The sequence below is a fragment of the Podarcis gaigeae genome (genome assembly GCF_964106915.1).
Source record: "Podarcis gaigeae genome assembly, chromosome: 8".
NCBI lineage: Eukaryota > Metazoa > Chordata > Lepidosauria > Squamata > Lacertidae > Podarcis > Podarcis gaigeae.
The window spans coordinates 65,239,804-65,259,045 of NC_139684.1; the positions used below are offsets into that span (position 1 = coordinate 65,239,804).

At 42.8% G+C, this 19,242-nt stretch overlaps 1 protein-coding gene across 10 annotated transcripts in view; it reads right to left on the minus strand.

The window, feature by feature from the left end:
• Positions 1–19,242, minus strand: part of PHACTR4 (phosphatase and actin regulator 4) — an 84,124-nt gene that overhangs the window by 21,982 nt on the left and 42,900 nt on the right. For 4 of the 10 annotated variants that reach the window (XM_083750757.1, XM_083750753.1, XM_083750756.1 and 1 more), the window contains exons 3-4: positions 2,240–2,416; positions 1,446–1,526 (exon numbers count right to left, since the gene is read on the minus strand). In XM_083750757.1, the coding sequence (XP_083606883.1) occupies positions 1,446–1,526; positions 2,240–2,416 (258 nt within the window). Of the gene's footprint in view, positions 1–1,445; positions 1,527–2,239; positions 2,417–17,017; positions 17,384–19,242 lie in introns of those variants that run through there. The other 6 variants (XM_083750761.1, XM_083750760.1, XM_083750754.1 and 3 more) reach the window with 3 other exon arrangements.

A 19,242-nucleotide genomic window follows, 5' to 3' on the forward strand; every position in this document is an offset into this window, starting at 1 on the left:
GATGAGAGACAAAGATCTGCAAGCGTGAGAAAAAGACTCCCAGAACACGACTTTGCTTAGCCCCCCTCCTGGGACTGTCCTTCAGCCTGGCCTAGAGGGGAGGAAGTCCGAGTTATTTGTACTCCAATTTGCTTCAGACCTTCCTGTCTCTAGTAAAACGACAACCAATTATTGCCATACCGTAGCCAAGCAGCCACAGACAAGGGACTTGTCTGAGCATCTGCTTTAGAATATAAGAAGCTGCCTGATATTCCTGCATGGTGATCCATCTACCGTATTTTTCGTCCCATAGGACGCTCTGTCCCATAGGACGCACCTAGTTTTTTTTGGGGGGGGGAATAAAGAATTTTCCCCCCCTTTATTTTCCTCCCAAAACCAGGTCGGGGAACCGAACCAGGTCGAGGAACAGTGGGATGGCGGCGCTGCGCCTCCCTGCTGTCCCCCAAGTTTGTGGCGCTGGCCGATGTCTGCTTCAGGGTGCCCCACACGCCGGGCGGCAGGCTGCTATCCGCACTGTGGGGAGCCCTGCGGGGAACTCCTGCAGGGCTCCCCATGCTGCGGATGTCTGTCCGGCGCGCGGGGCGCTCTGCTTCAGGGCGCTCCGCCCGCCGGGTGGCAGGCTGCTATCTGCAGCCTAGACAGCCCTGCGGGAACTCCCGCAGGGTTGCCTAGGCTGCGGATGTGTTCCCTAAGCGCCGGGTGCTCTGCTTTCAGCGCGCCCGGTGCTGCGGGAAGCAGGCTGCGGATGCGTTCCCGAAGCCTGGAGAGCGAGAGGGGTCGGTGTGCAAGCTTCAGCGAAAGCCTGCATTCACCCCATAGGACGCACCCAGATTTCCCCTTCATTTTTGGAGGGGGAAAAGTGCGTCCTATAGGACGAAAAATATGGTAGCTTAGTATGTCCTACACTGACTGGTAGGAGCTATTCCAGAGTTTCAAGCTCCCCACCCCACCAACACTTCTGTTGAGCACTGATAAGCAATACATGCTCCTTTTGCCCAGACTTACCAACAGATTTTCGGCATTGAACCTGCAACCTTCTTTATGCAAAGCCACTAGGCTATGCTTCTTTCTCTTTACCGTATGCACATGAAATCCAAGAGAAAACCTTTACTACGGAGCTCACTACATGAACTTTGGCAAGACACAGCCTCCCAAGCTAAACTACCTCATAGGAATGTGGTTGGGGCTAAAATGTCACACAGGGTCCCTTTGGGGAAGGGAACAAAATAAAACAGCTGTTCGCCTCCAAGAATGAGCAATGTCCATAGTGGGAAAAGTTTAAAAGGCAGAACAAGGAGAAAGAATCACATGTAACTAATGGGGGTGGGGGGGGCGGAAATGGCAGGGTGGGGGGCTGCACACAGGCATGGAATCCCTGAGGTGAGGTTTACTGGAGAGTCAGAATGGGCAGTGTAGGGTGGACAAAGGAAGACGGGTAAACTCACCCTGTTCAAGGTCTTCCAACAGAACCCCTCTTTTAATGAGCTCCTCTCTTGGCTTTCGCATTGAAATCTTTCGTTCTAAAACTGACATTACATTGGAGAAAAAAACCAGCACTCAGAATACAGGGCAAGTCGGAGATTTTGAAAAAAAAAATCCTTTAAGATACCATATGTGGCCTAAGTGACTGTTTTTTTTTAGAGCTGAATGTTAAAATACTAGAGAGTCCAGACTGTTTGTGCTTATCTAAAACGCTAGGAGGGACATAAACTATTTCTCCCAAACCATATCTCTGCAAGAAAAGGGGCTAGCAGCATCTTATTGCTAAAAGCGCATAGCCTTTACTTTTAAGAAAAGTATTTCCCAAACATCTTTTCAAGAGAACTTCTGTCTGTGGTTGTGCCTTGTTTAAGGCTTCAGTCCCTAATGTTTGACCAGTTTTGAGGGTTTCCCTAAATTTGTGAAAACGAACATTTTCCATCCCACATCACTGTGTATGACATCTTTTACAGCTCCATTCCACCACCACCATCACCACCAGCCTTCTCCAAACACTTAGGGGCCTCCACGACCATTATGTGATGAAGTACAACTTGAGAGAGACAGTTGCAGAAACAAATGTTCCCTTGCATGAGTGTAGATTACTTCTTAAATTTAAGTTTAAGATTTGATATGGGCTAATTCTGGAATTTTGCGAAAGCAGCTGAGAAAGGTGGGACCCTAGAAGGACAAATCCATTCCATAGCAAAGAACCCTCATAGGCTTGGGAAGAAGGGGATACAAAAGTTTAGTGTATTACCTTCCGAAGTCTCCTTAAACTTGCCACTGCTTTTCTTTTTTCTCCACTTCCAAGGTTTAAAGATCTTGCCAAAACCTGAAAACTTGCTTTTTCTCTTGGAAGGAGGTGTTGTGTCACCAGATTCCAGAACATCAGCCCCCATTCCAGCATCTTGTGATGGCTGATCCACCTCCTCAGCTACACAGAAAGAAAATACAGAAAAATTAATTACCTCTACAGTGGAGATAGAAATAAAGAAAAACTGTCTCTCTTGTTCTGTGTTAGGAAGATGCCTTTGTCTATTTGTCTATTTGTCCATCCAGACCACTATGATCTGGCAGCAGCTCTCTAGGATCTGAGACAGAAAGAGGTCTTTTGCATCACTGGCTACTTGAGCTTTTTAAGTAGAGATGTCAGAGACCTACTGCATACAAAGAATGACTTGCATACGAACCCATCTTTGTAGGCAAATCCACTTAGCTCAGCTGCTTTCTCTTAAAGGTTTTCTAGTGCTGCAGATCTAAAACTATTTTGCATTGGTTAATTCATAATGGTTAGCTTTTGTCATCAAACGTCTTTTAAAACAAAATATTTATTTTATTTCATTTATTTATTTTATAAGGACATTTATAAACTGCCAAGGAAAGGAAAGAATCATGGCGGTGTACCGTAAAATCATAAAAACATCATAATGGTGTAAAATCATTACATACAGAACAAAACTAGCAACACTTGGGAAAAGCAAAAACTTTTTCAACAGGTAAGGAAACATTATAACTGTAGGTGCCTGTTTGATTTCACTAGGAAGTGTTCCCAGTTATGGCACTGTATTTTACGTAAGCTGCCTTGCCTTAAAAGAAATGTTCTAAATAAATAAATCATTTGCAGATTCCATCTTTCCATCCTCAAAGCCAATCCTCCAACTGACCGACTAGCAGAAATACAGGCTACATAGACGCCATACATTTCAAATCACATTTAAAGCCCATGTTTAAAGAACCCTGGGAAATGTAGTTTGTTAAGGGTACTGGGAACTGTAGTTCCACGAGGGCCAAGCTAGTCTCCAAAATTCTTCTGGTGAGGGTGTACTTTGAACATGCTTCAAATGTATGGTGTGTTCACAGCCATAATGTAAGTGGAAGGGAGAAACAGAGATACAAAGCCAGACAAGATGACTCTGAAACCTTCACACAGCCAGGCATTGTCAAACAAGAGCAGCAAGGAAAACAGCAGATATGCAAAGTCCAATATGTGTGTGCAATAGAAGGTAGAAATGTGTTCAGAAATCCATTATGTGACCTATGGTTCACAAACAAAAATACTTTCTTTTGTACTGCTTTGCAGGACGATCTTTGCATCAAACCAGCCAAAATTATCTACTTTATCAGTAAAGTTACACTATTTGGTTTTTTCCTTCCTATTAAAAAAAGAAAGAAGGTGCTGACATCCTGGGCCAAGAGTAACAATCTCAGGAAAGCAACACAATAATCGCCTCCTACTCCACCTACTGTTCTGGCATTTTCCAAACATTTTCAAAAAGGAAAAGAGCTCAGGAGGGGAGAGTTGACTTGTGGGGAAAGTGTTCTGCAATTTGAAGCACCCAAATGAGTACAGCAAAACAAACAGGACTTGGATATGAATCCTCAGCCCAGATAGATTAGCCACTCATGCAGAATATTTATGTTTTCTGCAACCTTGGTTTGATTGCCCAACTGCAGAATGGGGCGGATGGCTGGGAAGGGGGCAGCTCCTGAAAACACGGATCAACTGATGTCAAGGCTAGCTGCATAAATGCCTCCACTGGCAAGCAGGTGCCCGTTTCATAGACCCCAGGTTCACCAATAGCTGCTCCTGCCTCTGTGTCCCTTTTTTCCAGTTGGAAAAACTTCCAAAACAGCTACCAATGGTTAAAATATAATCAGTTAATAGGTTAACAGGGGCAGCTAACCTTTTGTGGCCATAAGGCCGTACTCACTCTTGGGCCAATCCTGTAGGGGGCTTCTTGCCAGTGGTGTGTATGTTTACCCCACACTCTTGCTCTCTCACACACAGGTATACAGCCCCACCCATGCAAACCAGCTGAGGTGGGGGTTGTTCTCACCTCTTCTCCACTCATCAGATGATCAATCAATTGAATGAAGAGGGGCACTTTACATACCCATCAAGACACTGGGCTGGCTAACTGGTTTAAACCTCTCCACCCACCCCAGCATCATGTATACTCTATATCAGGGGTAGTCAACCTTTTTATACCTACCGCATCTTTCTTGATGGTGAAATTTCCTTAACCCACCTAGAATCCTGAAACGCCCACCCACCTAGAATCCTGAAACGCCCACTAGTGGGTGGTAGGGACCAGGTTGAAAACCCCTGCTCTATATTGTGTGTTATTTTTGCGGCCACAAATTTTGGTGAGGTCTTTGGTGTGGGGTATAAATACTGGCTTCATGTCCAGATGAGTCCCCCACCCCAAGAACACGTTTGCCACTCCTAACACAGAATGAAAAAGAAACAATTAAAAGAGAGGGGGGAAGGAAGGGGCCAACCAAACAATAATCAGCAGACATAATCAAAGAGCAAGGCTAGCCTTTGAAATATTACCCACCAAAAACAGGAGGAGGGGAACTCTTTCCTATTGTACTATTGTACATTTTTTGGGTGATTTAGCTTTAATGTTGTGAAGTTTCATTTTACTTAAAAGTGAAAAAGGTATCCGTTCCCAATAAATAAATCAGGATACTATAGGAGTCCAAATGTCACGAGTCCCCTAGTTTAGAAGCTCAGAGCAAACATTATACCCTATGGGTGCAAAACCCTAGAAAGATAATAGCAGCACTATTTCATCATATTGTCACACTTTGCATACTATAAAATATTCAGACAATCAACAGGTGTTGGACACCATAAAGTGGTGTTACACAAATCCTTCCAGCTTGTTCAAGTGACTATACAGTGGTTTGTGATGCAGTGAAAGTAGAATGCAGTGGATAGGATTTGAGCATTATAAAATCAAGCTTCCAATCCCCATTTAAACCTCACTTAATTTCCTTGACTAAATCCTCCTCTCTCAGTGTTACTCACAAAACATTTTTACAAGAACAGAAGCATGGCAAGACACTCCGCACACTGAAAACCATAAAAACCATACGGAAAACCACTTTAGAAATAAATACATTTGCTCCTCTCTCTCTCTCTCTCTCTCTCTCTCTCTCTCTCTCACACACACACACACACACACACACACACACACTGTATAGGATGTCTATCAACTTTGTGGCAAATACTAGAGAAGTTCAAACCAACAGGATACTAGATAAAGGACATTAAGACATTCCAGAAAAAGAAGACTGAGCAAGGAAAGCATGATTTCCACATCACATTTTACTCAGAGAACAACAATTCATCAGATTCCTTTGTCTAACTAAATGAATGCCATTAACTTCATTAAAATGTGCAGGAATAGCCAGGAGGTGGTCAGGGAAACAGAAGCACTTCCAAGATGCACTGTCTCCCCTCCTTCTGCTATGACCTATAACATTAATCTGTAACGCAGATGCTGACAACCTGGATCCAAACATGGATCAACTAAGTCCTCTGTGCAAAGCCTGCTTCTTTCCACACACAAGGGAAGAAGGAAGGAAAGGAAGGAAAGAAAAATTCATTCTGAATCAGGGAGATGCCTGCCAGCAGTCAGAAACATTCAATTGCCAAGAAGTGTATTCACAATGCTCATTGGAGCATTCTGAACTTTTGTCTGGCAAGAAATGGTGAGCAAACATTTCCAAACCTATTCATGGCCAGTAATGGTGCCATGCAAAACAGCAAACACCTATGTTGTGACAGAAGACCAGCTAAGTTGACCTCAAAATATATTTGGGATGCACTTCAAGTACTTTTTGAAACCCAGGATTTGATAGGACATTCTGGAGCAAAACTAGCTATGTTCCCTCCTTAAAATAAGTTTTCTGATCCTCTAATTAATGGGTGGCATGCAAAGTTGACCTGCCTGTCACTTCTTCACTTTCATATAAAAAGTTAGGAGTGTTTCTTTTTTCCCCTTCTGCAAAACCCTCTGGATGTCAAGATAGAGCACTAAACAAAATGATCAATTAGGCAGTTTACGTGTCACAATTAAGCCTGCTTTTGTGTTTATCACAGCTGAAATTCAATACAATGCCTGAATTGCTTAGAATGCACAATCAGTTTAACAATTCTGCTTTTTACTCTTGGGCTTGTAACATTCAGAGACACTGACAAATAACATGTAAGAAGCGAAAAACAACAACAGCATGGCTACAATTTAAAATAAAAAGATAAATGCATGGCCAAACCACCACTTAACCTAAGGTATACAATAGTTTGCCCTTTATTCTGGCTAGTTTATAATTAAGAGGGACGCAGGTGGCGCTGTGGGTTAAAGCCTCAGCGCCTAGGACTTGCCGATCGAAAGGTCGGCGGTTCGAATCCCTGCGGCGGGGTGCGCTCCCGCTGCTCGGTCCCAGCGCCTGCCAACCTAGCAGTTCGAAAGCACCTCCGGGTGCAAGTAGATAAATAGGGACCGCTTACCAGCGGGAAGGTAAACGGCGTTTCCGTGTGCAGCTCTGGCTCGCCAGATGCAGCTTTGTCACGCTGGCCACGTGACCCGGAAGTGTCTCTGGACAGCGCTGGCCCCTGGCCTCTTAAGTGAGATGGGCGCACAACCCCAGAGTCTGTCAAGACTGGCCCGTATGGGCAGGGGTACCTTTACCTTTACCTTATAATTAAGAACAGTTTTCCATCATCCTAAACAAGACTGACACAGAATTATGCTAAAATGCCCAATGAAGTCTAATAAAAACTTCTAGATGCTATTCTTATAGCTCAGAGTGAAAACAGATGTGACTTGGGAGATCTGCGGTTTTGATTTCCCACCCCCTCCAAGTTATTACCCAGCTGGAGAAAAATAACACAGATATGATACAGGTAACTGTCTTTTCCATCAGTAGGATTAATAACAGCAGGATTGGGGGAGGGGGAGAATGTAGGTAAAAGATTACTGCCTGTTCTAATCCATCACCACCATTGCAGCACACAGCTGCTTAAGTAAAAAAGAAGTCAAAACAGTTCATGGACCTCCCACCCACACCACGTCTCTTTTGGCCTTTAAGAGTTTATTAACATTCACTTCCACTTATTCATTTATTTAGAGCATGTCTACAGTCACAAATACTCCCAGAGTGGTTTACGTACAACCATTTGTAGCAAGACAGTCCCTGCCCACAGGCATATAATCTAAAAGCATGGCACAAGAGGAAAGGGGGACAAGGAGGGAAGAGGAAGAAAAGGAAACAGTTCAGGGGCATGAGGTGCTTTCAGAAGAGCTGATGGGATGAGTGGGATATCATTGACACAAACAGAAGAGCCACTAAAGATCCACCTTATGAAGCAACAGTGTCTTCTGTTTGTTCTGTATGATTAATTAGTGGGTGAATCAGCTGCTCCCAGTATGCTTTAGGACTGAGGCATTTCAGGTAACTGCATTACTCAGAGATGGCTTATGCACTGAGGTGATGAGGCGTGTGTTCCCTTGGATTCCCCCTGGAACAAATCTGGATCTCGGCAAGAGCAGAGATGAGGCACGTGGCAACCCAAGGAAACAACTGCACACTGGCATTTCATGTCCAGATTTGTTCTTAAAAAAATAAAATAAAAAATAGAAGGGCTTGCATAAAAGCCCCTCTCGGTGCCGATCAATCTTTGTTGCGTAAGAAAGAGCTTCAGAGAGCACACACCAACTTCACGTCTGAGTCATGAAGTTGGGAAAATAGACACATCAGTGCCTTCCAGAAGACACAACAGGTGGAACTGAGAAATGGGAAGGGCTGCAGCTCAGCTTTCCCTGCCGATGGGCCCAGATTCAGCTCTTTGCACTTCCATCTCTAAAAGATCTCAGGTAGCAAGTGGTGGGAAAGACCTTTGTCTGAGATTCAAGAGAGTTGCTATGTAGACATCACCAAACTAGCTAGGCCAGCTGTCTCACTCAGTAGAAGGCGGCCTCTCAATGTATGAATTTATTCTCGTGTTGAGTAAAATAAAAACCACAAATGCAAACACTAATCAAAATGGTTCACAAATCAAAACCTATTCCAGGAAAACAGTATAAAACATTTAAAACTCTTGGAATACACATATCCACAACATTACAAGTATAACACATGTACTACAACAGATGAGCACTACAATACCAGATCAATCACCTGAGGAAAATTTCCACCTTTTAAGAAATTCTTATATTTATATAATGCCTTTCCTTCAAGGAGCTCAAGTACATTGCCCTCCTCCATTTGATCTTCACAACCGCACCTTGTGAGGTAGGTCAAGCTAAGAGTATGTGACTAGCCCAAGATACAGTGAGATTCAATGTTGGATAGGGATTTATACCTTAACTCTAGTGTCCAAAGTATATGAAAATACCCAGTTCAATCGCCCTAGCAATTATGGTAATTCTGATGCCAATTCAGCTATTTGACTTTTTTGCCACAAAAATTCTTTGTGCAAGGTAGGAAGGAAACCCAAATAAAACAGATGTTTAAAGGCCAAGCAGAATAAATAACTGTGACCTAGGACCCACTTACCTACGGGACTGCCTCTCCTCGTATGCCCCACGGAGGACCTTAAGGTCCACAAATGACAACATTTTGGAGGTCCCAGGTTGCAAGGTGGTTAGATTCATCTAAACTAGGGCCAGGGCCTTTTCAGTACTGGCCCTGACTTGGTGTAACGCTCTGTCACAAGAGACTAGGGCCCTGCGGGTCTTGACATCTTTCCGCAGGGCCTGCAAGACAGAGGTGTTCCGTCTGGCCTTTGGTTTGGACTAAGTCTGACCCTTTTGTTTCCCTCCACTTATGCATTTTAACCTGTATTTTAAATTGTTTTTTTCTTTTACTATTATGTTTTTACTGTAATTTTACTGGTGTTAGCTGCCCTGAGCCCGGCTCTGGCCGGGGAGGGCGGGGTATAAATAAAATTTATTATTATTATTATTATTATGCATAATCTTGCTATAAATTTGGTCCCAAGGAATAAAGATACAGAGCAGGTGAGATCAGTTCTTATATCAGACCAATGTCTTCTTCCACTGGAATATTCAAGCTTTTGCACTGCACAGATTCTGAGAAAGGTGAGTAGAATATCACAATCTGCATCATATCATACCTTTTTTTTTTTTAACAGTTCTACTGTGCCTGTGATTCCCAGTAGGTGTGAACTTTTAAGTACATTTGGCAACAAGGTTACCAGAGCAGACAATCTAAGTAAGTGTACGTTTATAAATTCATGACCATCTTTTAATCCCAAACAATTTCATACAGCAAATCAAACATTTTACTATGTTGGTACATATTCTGAACACAGATTTGTTTATTTGTTGTATTTATAATCCACTTTCATAAAAGTATAACATGGTGGTATACAACATACAAGATTATAATGAAACAAGTAAAAGCACCAGTAAAAACATCAATAAAAACACCAATAAAACATCAGTAAGTATTGCTTGGTTTAAAGGAAGGAGGAAGCATATTGCAACGACCTGCCTAAATAAAACAGTTTTCAGGAGATGTGTAAAAGTAGGTAGGAACGATTCCTGCCAAACCTCCACTGGCAAGGAGTTCCACAGGGCCGAGACTGCCATACTAAAGGCCCTAGTAAAGGTGAAACAAATCTCAGGACAATGGGGAAACACTGGGGAAGTGCCCCATCAGAAGATCTGTGATTGAGAGTGGAGCACTTCAGCAGAGGTACAATGAAGCATCATAATTCTATAAGGATTTATTCACGTATGTCATCAGTGAGAGACACACAAGACAAATGCGCCAACAATCACAATTACTGAGAGGCTGGCACTTGGGTGACATGGCATTTCTGTTGAAGATTAATGCTCTTGCATATACCAATAAATATGAATTATGAACACTGTGAAGAGGGTCACTGGGACCTCAGCCTCAGAACCGAAGGCAATCTAAACCAAGGAGTGATTTTCGTAAGCATGGCTCACTGGATAGCAATTGCTGGATTTGGGAGACGAAGTTTCACCTACAGCGAAAGACATTTGACACAACGCTGTTTCAGCATTATATGTGTAAAGAAGAACCTAGCAGGACCTGCAACAAAATGTTGCAGTATATCCTCATTTTCCACATAGGTGTACTCCAGTGCAAGGTGCCAGGTAGCCTTAGTGTCACCCAGACAGCACCATAAGCATAGTTTCCTGTTCTCTTTTCCAACTGACCCTCAGCATTCCATGGCTGCTGAGTATGCTTGGTGCCCAAGAAGATGTTTTGGTGGAAGGGTTGCCCACTTGGCTTTGATTTTTAAAAGAAGTTGTGGGTTTTTTTGGGTACTTCCACAGACCTTACTTAATGTTCCCTCAGTGGCCTTGTTTTTGGCTCCACTCCTGACACCACCCACTACCTGAATTTGCTATTAAAGGGAGCAGTAGCAACACGTTTGATAGCTGACAGGAAGATAAATTTAGAGTACTGCAAATACCCACACACCAAAATATTTTTTATCGAAGGACGGTGTATCACCATTTGCAGAAGCCATATCAGTTGATCAAGATGAATTATTTTTAGAGTTCTATATAATATAAGGCACTACCATGGTATATTCGGTCTTAATACGAGAGAGATAGATTTATTTTAATTGTTTCTAAGCTGCACAGTCAGATAACACACGGTACACCCATCTTGCTGAATCGAAACAAGTCTGAGTCTGATCAGTGCTCAGATGGCAAGCTGCCTGAGAACCCCTTGACCTCAGTGATGGAAGATATAATAAACATAATAAAACAATGTGCCTTAAACACCTTCATATATCTTATTAAACAAGAAGCTGAAACTTATGTGAACACCCACAGCTTTCACACCAAGGCACATTTTTCTATTGACAAGTTGCTTCAAATTACAATATTCAATTATAGTACTAGGCAAAAAGGCAATGGGAACATTGATATTCCACTGAATAGTGGTTCTAAAGAGGCAATTCATTGGAAACACACAATGGGTTGGCACAGGTGTGTAGCGGCGGCATTCAACCGCAAGTAGAGGGGAATGGAACAACAACAGTTAAATGCAGTAACCCTAATGAATCAAATCACCACATGTGGTCAAAGAAACTGGCTCACTCTTATTTTTAAGGATGTTATGAATGGCTGGATGACAGGGACTGATGCAGTTGAGATGCTCGTATCCCTTCACCATTCAAAGACTTCGTGAGCATGGGCTGTCTGGTTCTATCACTATTTTACCTTCTTCTTTTTAAAGCTTTCTTGTGTTATACATTCCAGAAGGGTAGCAAGGTTAGTTACAACAAACACAGGAAGGAGTCCCATGGCACCTTAGAAACTACCAGTTTTTATGACACACAAGCTTTTGTGGGCAAGTGTTCACTTCATCCAATACATTAACATCAGCAAGTAAATTAAACATACAAATATAGATATGCAAACAGACGTGTGTATGCACACATAATTCAGGTGAAGGCAGCACTTCTTGCATCTGATGAAGTAAGCTCTAGCCCTTGTAAATGTATGCCACAATAAATCATATAGTATTTATTAAGCCACAGGGCTCTATTTTGTATGACAAGTTGTATGTCCCCAAGGGATGAAAAAAGAAAAAGATCACAAGTGCAGAGCTATATGCTTTGGTAAAGTATAAAGCACACTTGCTCCATAGCAAGTGTATTTCTTTCAGGCCCAATACCAAGACCACAAAATTAGGTGTAAAATTAGCATATTGCATTGCACCAGCAGCAGGTGCCAACTTTGGACATAACACCAACACAGTCATCATGCGGCTAATGTCACCAAGCCAAGAAAACCCCATGATGACAGACACATCAGTGAAAACCTGTTATGCAGCACAGCAAGCCAGTAGGCCTTGGAATAGGAACAAATACAACTCAACGACACTTCACCTTTGCATTTGCTCTCACCTGAAGCCAGCAACAATTCTTCTGAGGTCAGTACAAAATAGCACGCACTTTGCACCCTAAAATGCAGCAAAGGAGGTCTTACTCATACCAACCAACAGTGCAATAAAATCTAGGAACATTGGAAGCTGCCTTATACTGAGTCAGAACATTGGTCCATCTAAAAAAAAAAGGGGGGGGGAGAACACTGGTCCATCTAGGTCAGCATTCTCCGCACTGACAGGCAGTAGCTCTCCAGAGTTTCAGACAGGGGGTATTCCCAGCGCTACCTAGAGATGCTTGGGACTGAATTTGGGACCTTCTGTATGCAAAGCACCACTGAGCTATGGCCTTCCCCATGCAAGCCTTTTGTACTGCACTGATGTAGTAATATAAAGGCAGTGGTATTTCCATTTTTGCTCTTTCATTAAGGAAGCCTTTTCACATGCCCTCGACATACCTTCTGCCAAAAGTCATATTTCTCATTCAGAAACTGCAACTCCCATATGATTAAGAGTAGCAGTCAGTTTTGAGACACCTACTTCATTCAGGCATCTGAATGATTCACAGGGAACACTGCTCCCATTTTAGACATGTCTTGCCATCTACATGTACCATCTGAATACTTCCTTGTTTCTTGACAGCAAAATAATATTTTAAAGAATTTGTCATAATTATTTGCCTATACCAGAGGTTGGGAACCTGCGGACATTGTTGGGCTATGGTTTCTGTCATCCCTGACTAGTGAGGTGGGTCTTCTGGAAAAATTCGAATTGGAAACCTATGCAAATTACTGGATAATTTCCATAGGTTTGGGAATATGTCTAATGCCCTAAAGAGTGGTCTAATTTAGCATGTTTATTTTACTTGTACTTAGCAAACAAGTTAAAACAGTTTGAAACTGCCAAGATTGCCTAATAATGAATTTGCAATTGGCATTCATTCATTGTTACTAAAGAACTTATGAAAGAAAAAAATCCCCACGGAAAAACAAAGCAGTGGAAAAATTTCCACCGCCCATTACTGTCCCTGACAGTTGCCATCCCAGATGGAGTTGGAAGTCCAGCAACTTCTGCAGGGCAACAGCTTCTCCACCTCTGGGCAATACCCAACTTTTCCAACACTGCTCACACCATTTCACAAACGATCAACTTTAAGTCAGATAAGATGTAATTATATGTCCTTTAAATGGCTATACAGAAGTTATACCAAAATTCTGGCAGACAAATACATCACAGGCAGTTAACATTCTTATTTCATAATGCTTTGTGAGCGTTGCAACCTAGTAGGAAAAGGAAATCACTTGTTTCCACAGCTGCTTAATTATACTCTGAAGTTCAAGCTCAAACATGAGAATCAGTTTGGGTGGCACTTCTTTTCACAGGGAACCTAAGAAGAAGTCAAGGATGAATCTCTTACCTGAAAACTGGACTGCCTCACATTATGTTTGCTCAAATGTTTATACAACTATCATGATCTGAGTGTGGGGAAGTTCATCCCCACTCCCTCAAAGGGAAAGGGCCTATTATGTTGCTTCCATGGCTAAAAATGAAAATAATAAAAGTGTATGTATCTGGCAGATCTTTGCAAATTAAATAGCACTTTTCCAAGGTATTAACAACTTATTTAAAAATGGTTGTTTCCATCATTATAGAGTCAGTCAATACTATCCACAAAGGCCACATACACAGGCTGCATTAGAGATAAAAATGTTTTCTAATTACTTGTGAAAGCACAAGCAGATATAACTATTTGTGTGCCACAGTAGACATAGAATCATAGAGTTGGAAGAGACCACAAGGGCCATCGAGTCCAACCCCCTGCCAAGCAGGAAACACCATCAGAGCACTCCTGACATATGGTTGTCAAGCCTCTGCTTAAAGACCTCCAAAGAAGGAGACTCCACCACACTCCTTGGCAGCAAATTCCACTGTCAAACAGCTCTTACTGTCAGGAAGTTCTTCCTAATGTTTAGGTGGAATCTTCTTTCTTGTAGTTTGGATCCATTGCTCCGTGTCCGCTTCTCTGGAGCAGCAGAAAACAACCTTTCTCCCTCCTCTATGTGACATCCTTTTATATATTTGAACATGGCTATCATATCACCCCTTAACCTCCTCTTCTCCAGGCTAAACATGCCCAGCTCCCTTAGCCGTTCCTCATAAGGCATCGTTTCCAGGCCTTTGACCATTTTGGTTGCCCTCCTCTGGACACGCTCCAGTTTGTCAGTGTCCTTCTTGAACTGTGGTGCCCAGAACTGGACACAGTACTCCAAGTGAGGTCTGACCAGAGCAGAATACAGTGGCACTATTACTTCCCTTGATCTAGATGCTATACTCCTTTTGATGCAGCCCAGAATTGCATTGGCTTTTTTAGCTGCCACGTCACACTGTTGGCTCATGTCAAGTTTGTGGTCAACCAAGACTCCTAGATCCTTTTCACGTGTACTGCTCTCAAGCCAGGTGTCACCCATCTTGTATTTGTGCCTCTCTTTTTTTTGCCCAAGTGCAATACTTTACATTTCTCCCTGTTAAAATTCATCTTGTTTGTTTTGGCCCAGTTCTCTAATCTGTCTAGGTCGTTTTGAAGTGTGATCCTGTCCTCTGGGGTGTTAGCCACCCCTCCCAGTTTGGTGTCATCTGCAAATTTGATCAGGATGCCCTTGAGTCCATCATCCGTCGTTGATAAAGATGTTGAATAAGACTGGGCCCAAGACAGAACCCTGTGGCACCACACTAGTCACTCTTCTCACATGTTAGAATTCCTCCAGGTGACATATTTATCAAGCATTTGTTCTGATCTATTTTTATTTACAAACATTATGTGGGGAGTTAGATTACATTTGGCCTTTACGGAGTATTCATTCTGATTTGTTTGTGGGGTGGTTATATGACAATGAATATTCATCCCAATTTGCCTGCAAGGGTGTTTTCCCATTATTTATTTACCAAACACATTTCCCTGCCACCTTCTACATTGCTAAAAGCCCAATTCTTTTTTTAAAGTGGTGTGCTGGAGCAAAGCAGTCATAGAATGGTAGAGCTGGAAGGGACCCTGAGGATCAGCTAGTTCAACCCCTGCAATGCAGGAATATGCAGCTATCCCATATGAGAATCAAACCTGAAAGCTTGGCATTATCAACACCACACTCTAACCAATGGAGCTAGCCACACAGTTAAGTCCTTTAATCCACTAACTATGCAAACCTAGAGTTCTGGTATATGCTTGAATACCTCCCACAATACATTGGTAGCTGTCTGGAGGTACCCTTAGCTATAGCAAAAGCATGGCACACACACAAATATTGTGGCACTAACAGTTTTATTGCACCTTAAGCTTTCAGGAACTAGAGTCCACTTTATCAGCTGCCTCTGAGGAAGTGGGCTTCAGTCCACAAAAGGCAAAATACACCTACTAGCCTTTTAAAAGCCAAAATACTCCTCTTTAACTACTAATGTACCTCCCCAAACAGCCAATGAAAATACAAATAAGGTGCTTACAAATAAATAGGTTAATACTAAATATAGCATGCTAGGGGCTATGGCACAGATAGCCAATATGGTACTTCCCAGATGTTGCTATAACTCTCATCACCCCTAACAACTGGCCGGAGTCTAATAACATCAGGAACACACGCACCATGGTGGCTCCTCCTGATGCAGTACGTCCTTCCGCCTGCCCCACAAAAAAGAGTCTTAAAAATCAGATGAATCACACAGAAAGCTAGCCTACAACAGAAGCCATGTAACTCATGCAAGTCAATCTAGAAAATATATTTAAAGTCCACAAACCATCGGAATCAGTCGTCACCTCAACTAAAACCATCTGTAAAATATTTGCAGGGTCAGTTTAAGGAAAAACTAGTAATTTGGCTTGGGTTACTATGTAAATGTTTGGGGTAGATATACAGAAAGCCTCAACTGCCAAGCTCCCTTATCCAGCCCTTATAGCAAGGAATGCCAGGCAACAGGGTGAGGCCCACCACGCCATCTGGGGAGCGTTACAAATGGGATCTGAAGTTGCCAGCTCTAAGCAGGAGTGGGAAAAGACGACAACTGGTGCCACCCCACTGGAAGAATAGTGATAAGCCACATGGGAGATCTTGAAACAAAAAAAAAAATCCCCAAATCAAAAACTCACTCTGCTTCCACTGGACATTACTGGCTGGAAGTTTTTCATTCAAATGCATTCTCCTCCTCAGCCCCTTTGGCAAAGTTAGGTAATCTTAGACTCTGGACTTTAAATGGTCTTACCAGCAGGGGGGGGGGGGGGGCTTCTCTAAATGGTAATGTGTTTTACTTCACCGCAGCCCTCCCCCAAATGAACTCTTGTACTTCCAGAACATCAGATCACAGATGCAATTTAGAGCCAACACAGATTAAAATATCCAACTAAAGATCAGTCATATCAGAGAGGTAAAAAGATAACTCAACACCTGAACCTTAGTATGAAACGCTTAATTCCAGCCCAACACACAACATGTTGCCATGCTTGCTGCTGAACTCTTTAAAGCCAGCTTTTCCCATCATCTGACCATTTTGGCAGGAAAAAGCGAGATCAAAAGGACTGGTTCTTAACAATGTGGCACAGAAACTACAACCCCCCCCCCCCCCGCCACCGCCCACAGAGCAGCAAGTTAAACAGCAAAGTGTATTCCAACCCAAAGGCCTTTAATAAATAATATTATTTTTCTGGATTAAGAAAACAATCCCTTTTTGTCACTTGTTGAGAACTGGAAGCCCCTCTGAGCTGAGTGCAAGTTACACAATCCTCACATTCTTTTTTGAACATGCTTCACCTGCAACTCTCGCCCTGCCTACAGCCGCAGCTAGACCCTCCATTACTCACCTGAGGGAGCTGGATTTACCGGTCTTGAGTAGCGTGTCTGCCCCATTATGAGAGTCTTCGAGGTAGCTCAGGGAAGGAAGAGAAAGAAAAGAGAGTCTATTCTGGAAGCAGACATTAGCCTTCGGAAGATGACAAGCCAACTCCACAGGGTGAGAGCGACGGAATTGTCTGGAGTCCGGGGAGCAGAACAACAACAGCCAGAACTCAGGAAACGGCCGGGGTGTAGGTCGAAGCACAAACCCCTCCTGTATTTCCTGTACCCCTGGGCCGGACACTTCACGATTCTCATAAATAAGCTCCCATGCCAGCTCCTTTCAAGGAGGAATGCCTGTCATTCCACAGTGCGAACTCTGTTTAGGGCTGGATCTCAGGAAGGGGGGCGGAGTCTTCCAACCCCAGAAGCCAAATAAATCAACACCCCTTGCTCTTTAAAAAGCAGGAGTTTAAATGCTGTAAGGGAGTGGAGGAAGGATCAAGAGAGCTCAAAAGAGACTTCAAAGGCAGAACAGCTTTTACAAAAACAGCCCCACTACCTAATTGCCACTGTTTTGCTATTCGGAGAAGAAACCTGAGCTTCCCCAGCCCCGTTGAGGGCAGATTAGAAGACCAGTAGACACAGATCCAAAATAAGGCTCTTATAAGGTGCTCTGTGTTGGTTTGACTCTGCAGAACAATAAATAAAGGCTTAATTAAACAAGAAAGATGGGGTTTTATTGGGTGTAGGTGTGCTTAATTTCTTCTGTACCAGCATGGACGTGGGCACTGTGCTCCGCATGAAAAGGAAATGTGAGCTGAGGGTGACAGTGACTTTGCTAATACAGTATATCAATTGTGTGTGCCTCCTATGGGACTCATAAAGCTTGCAAAATGTGCAAACAATTAATTGGGCTAACCAAAGGGATAGTTTCGTTCTTATTCAGTATGTGTTGTCTTATTTAACATAACACATGTCTTGTGTAAGACACGTAGTATGTGAGAAACAGAATTCCCTCTAGTATCTGACTTAAAGCACTGTATGTGTCCATGATCTGCCAATAATTTAATTCCCACCATTATGAAACACTGATATAAGCCCTGTGCATGCATCTGCCAGTGTACAAACTTTCAATTAAAGTGGTCCTTCCTAAGGAGATGGCATTTGTTTTCATGGATTGTGGCAAATTAGGCATAAGACAGAAAGTTAGTGTGGAAGAGAAATATTGGGGTGGGGGAGCAGGGGGAATCCCACTCCTCTGGCTTCAACGCTTACTGCAGTTGTTGAGCTTGCTTTTCCTTCCAGTTGAGATTTCCAACCTAACAGATGGATAAAACCCCAACTATTCCAGATTCCAAGAAAGATTCAGCTGCATTGCACTTCACAAGACTTGGAATCTGTATTATGGTCAATTAAAGAACTCAGCTTCATCAAGACACTTAATTTAAAGCTCAAGTTGTTTGTTTTGAAACATACAGTGGTAACTCGGGTTAAGTACTTAATTCGTTCCGGAGGTCTGTTCTTAACCTGAAACTGTTCTTAACCTGAAGCACCACTTTAGCTAATGGGGCCTCCCGCTGCTGCTGTGCCGCCGGAGCATGATTTCTGTTCTCATCCTGAAGCAAAGTTCTTAACCCGAGGTACTATTTCTCGGTTAGCGGAGTCTGTAACCTGAAGCATATGTAACCCGAGGTACCACTGTACAAGAAATCACCCAGACACTAAGTGCAAAGGTGAGGTGGCAATGTTGAGTCTTCAAAGAAAGAAGAGTTTGGGAGAATGGATTTCCTCAGCCAAAAGGGATGATAGATGAAATAGATTGATGATAGATCAGTGGACAGTTGTCTGGTGGCCCATTCTCAGAGAACACTGAGGTCTATTTAAAGCACTAGGTGTTCACTGTTAAGATACAGGTTAAATCCAACAGATGAATTCCAAAATGACCAATTCCATTAGTCATTTAATTTTTTAAGGGGGAAAATATTTGTTTTCAGTTTTTGTGATAGTGAGCTTCTTCTATACGCAATGTTTAATACTGAATCATCCTAGACTCAGTTGAAAGTATACTGCACCAAACAAGTGGGATGAACTTCCAAGTGAATGTGCCTAGGATCGGGGGTGAGACAATTTGTATCTAGAAATATTTGGCTTGACATAGGTCCTGTAAAATGGTTCACAACTTCCTGTGTTGCCCTGGCAAAAGGCTGGTTTGCACACAAAAGCAATGATGAACCCCCCATTTCTACAGTAG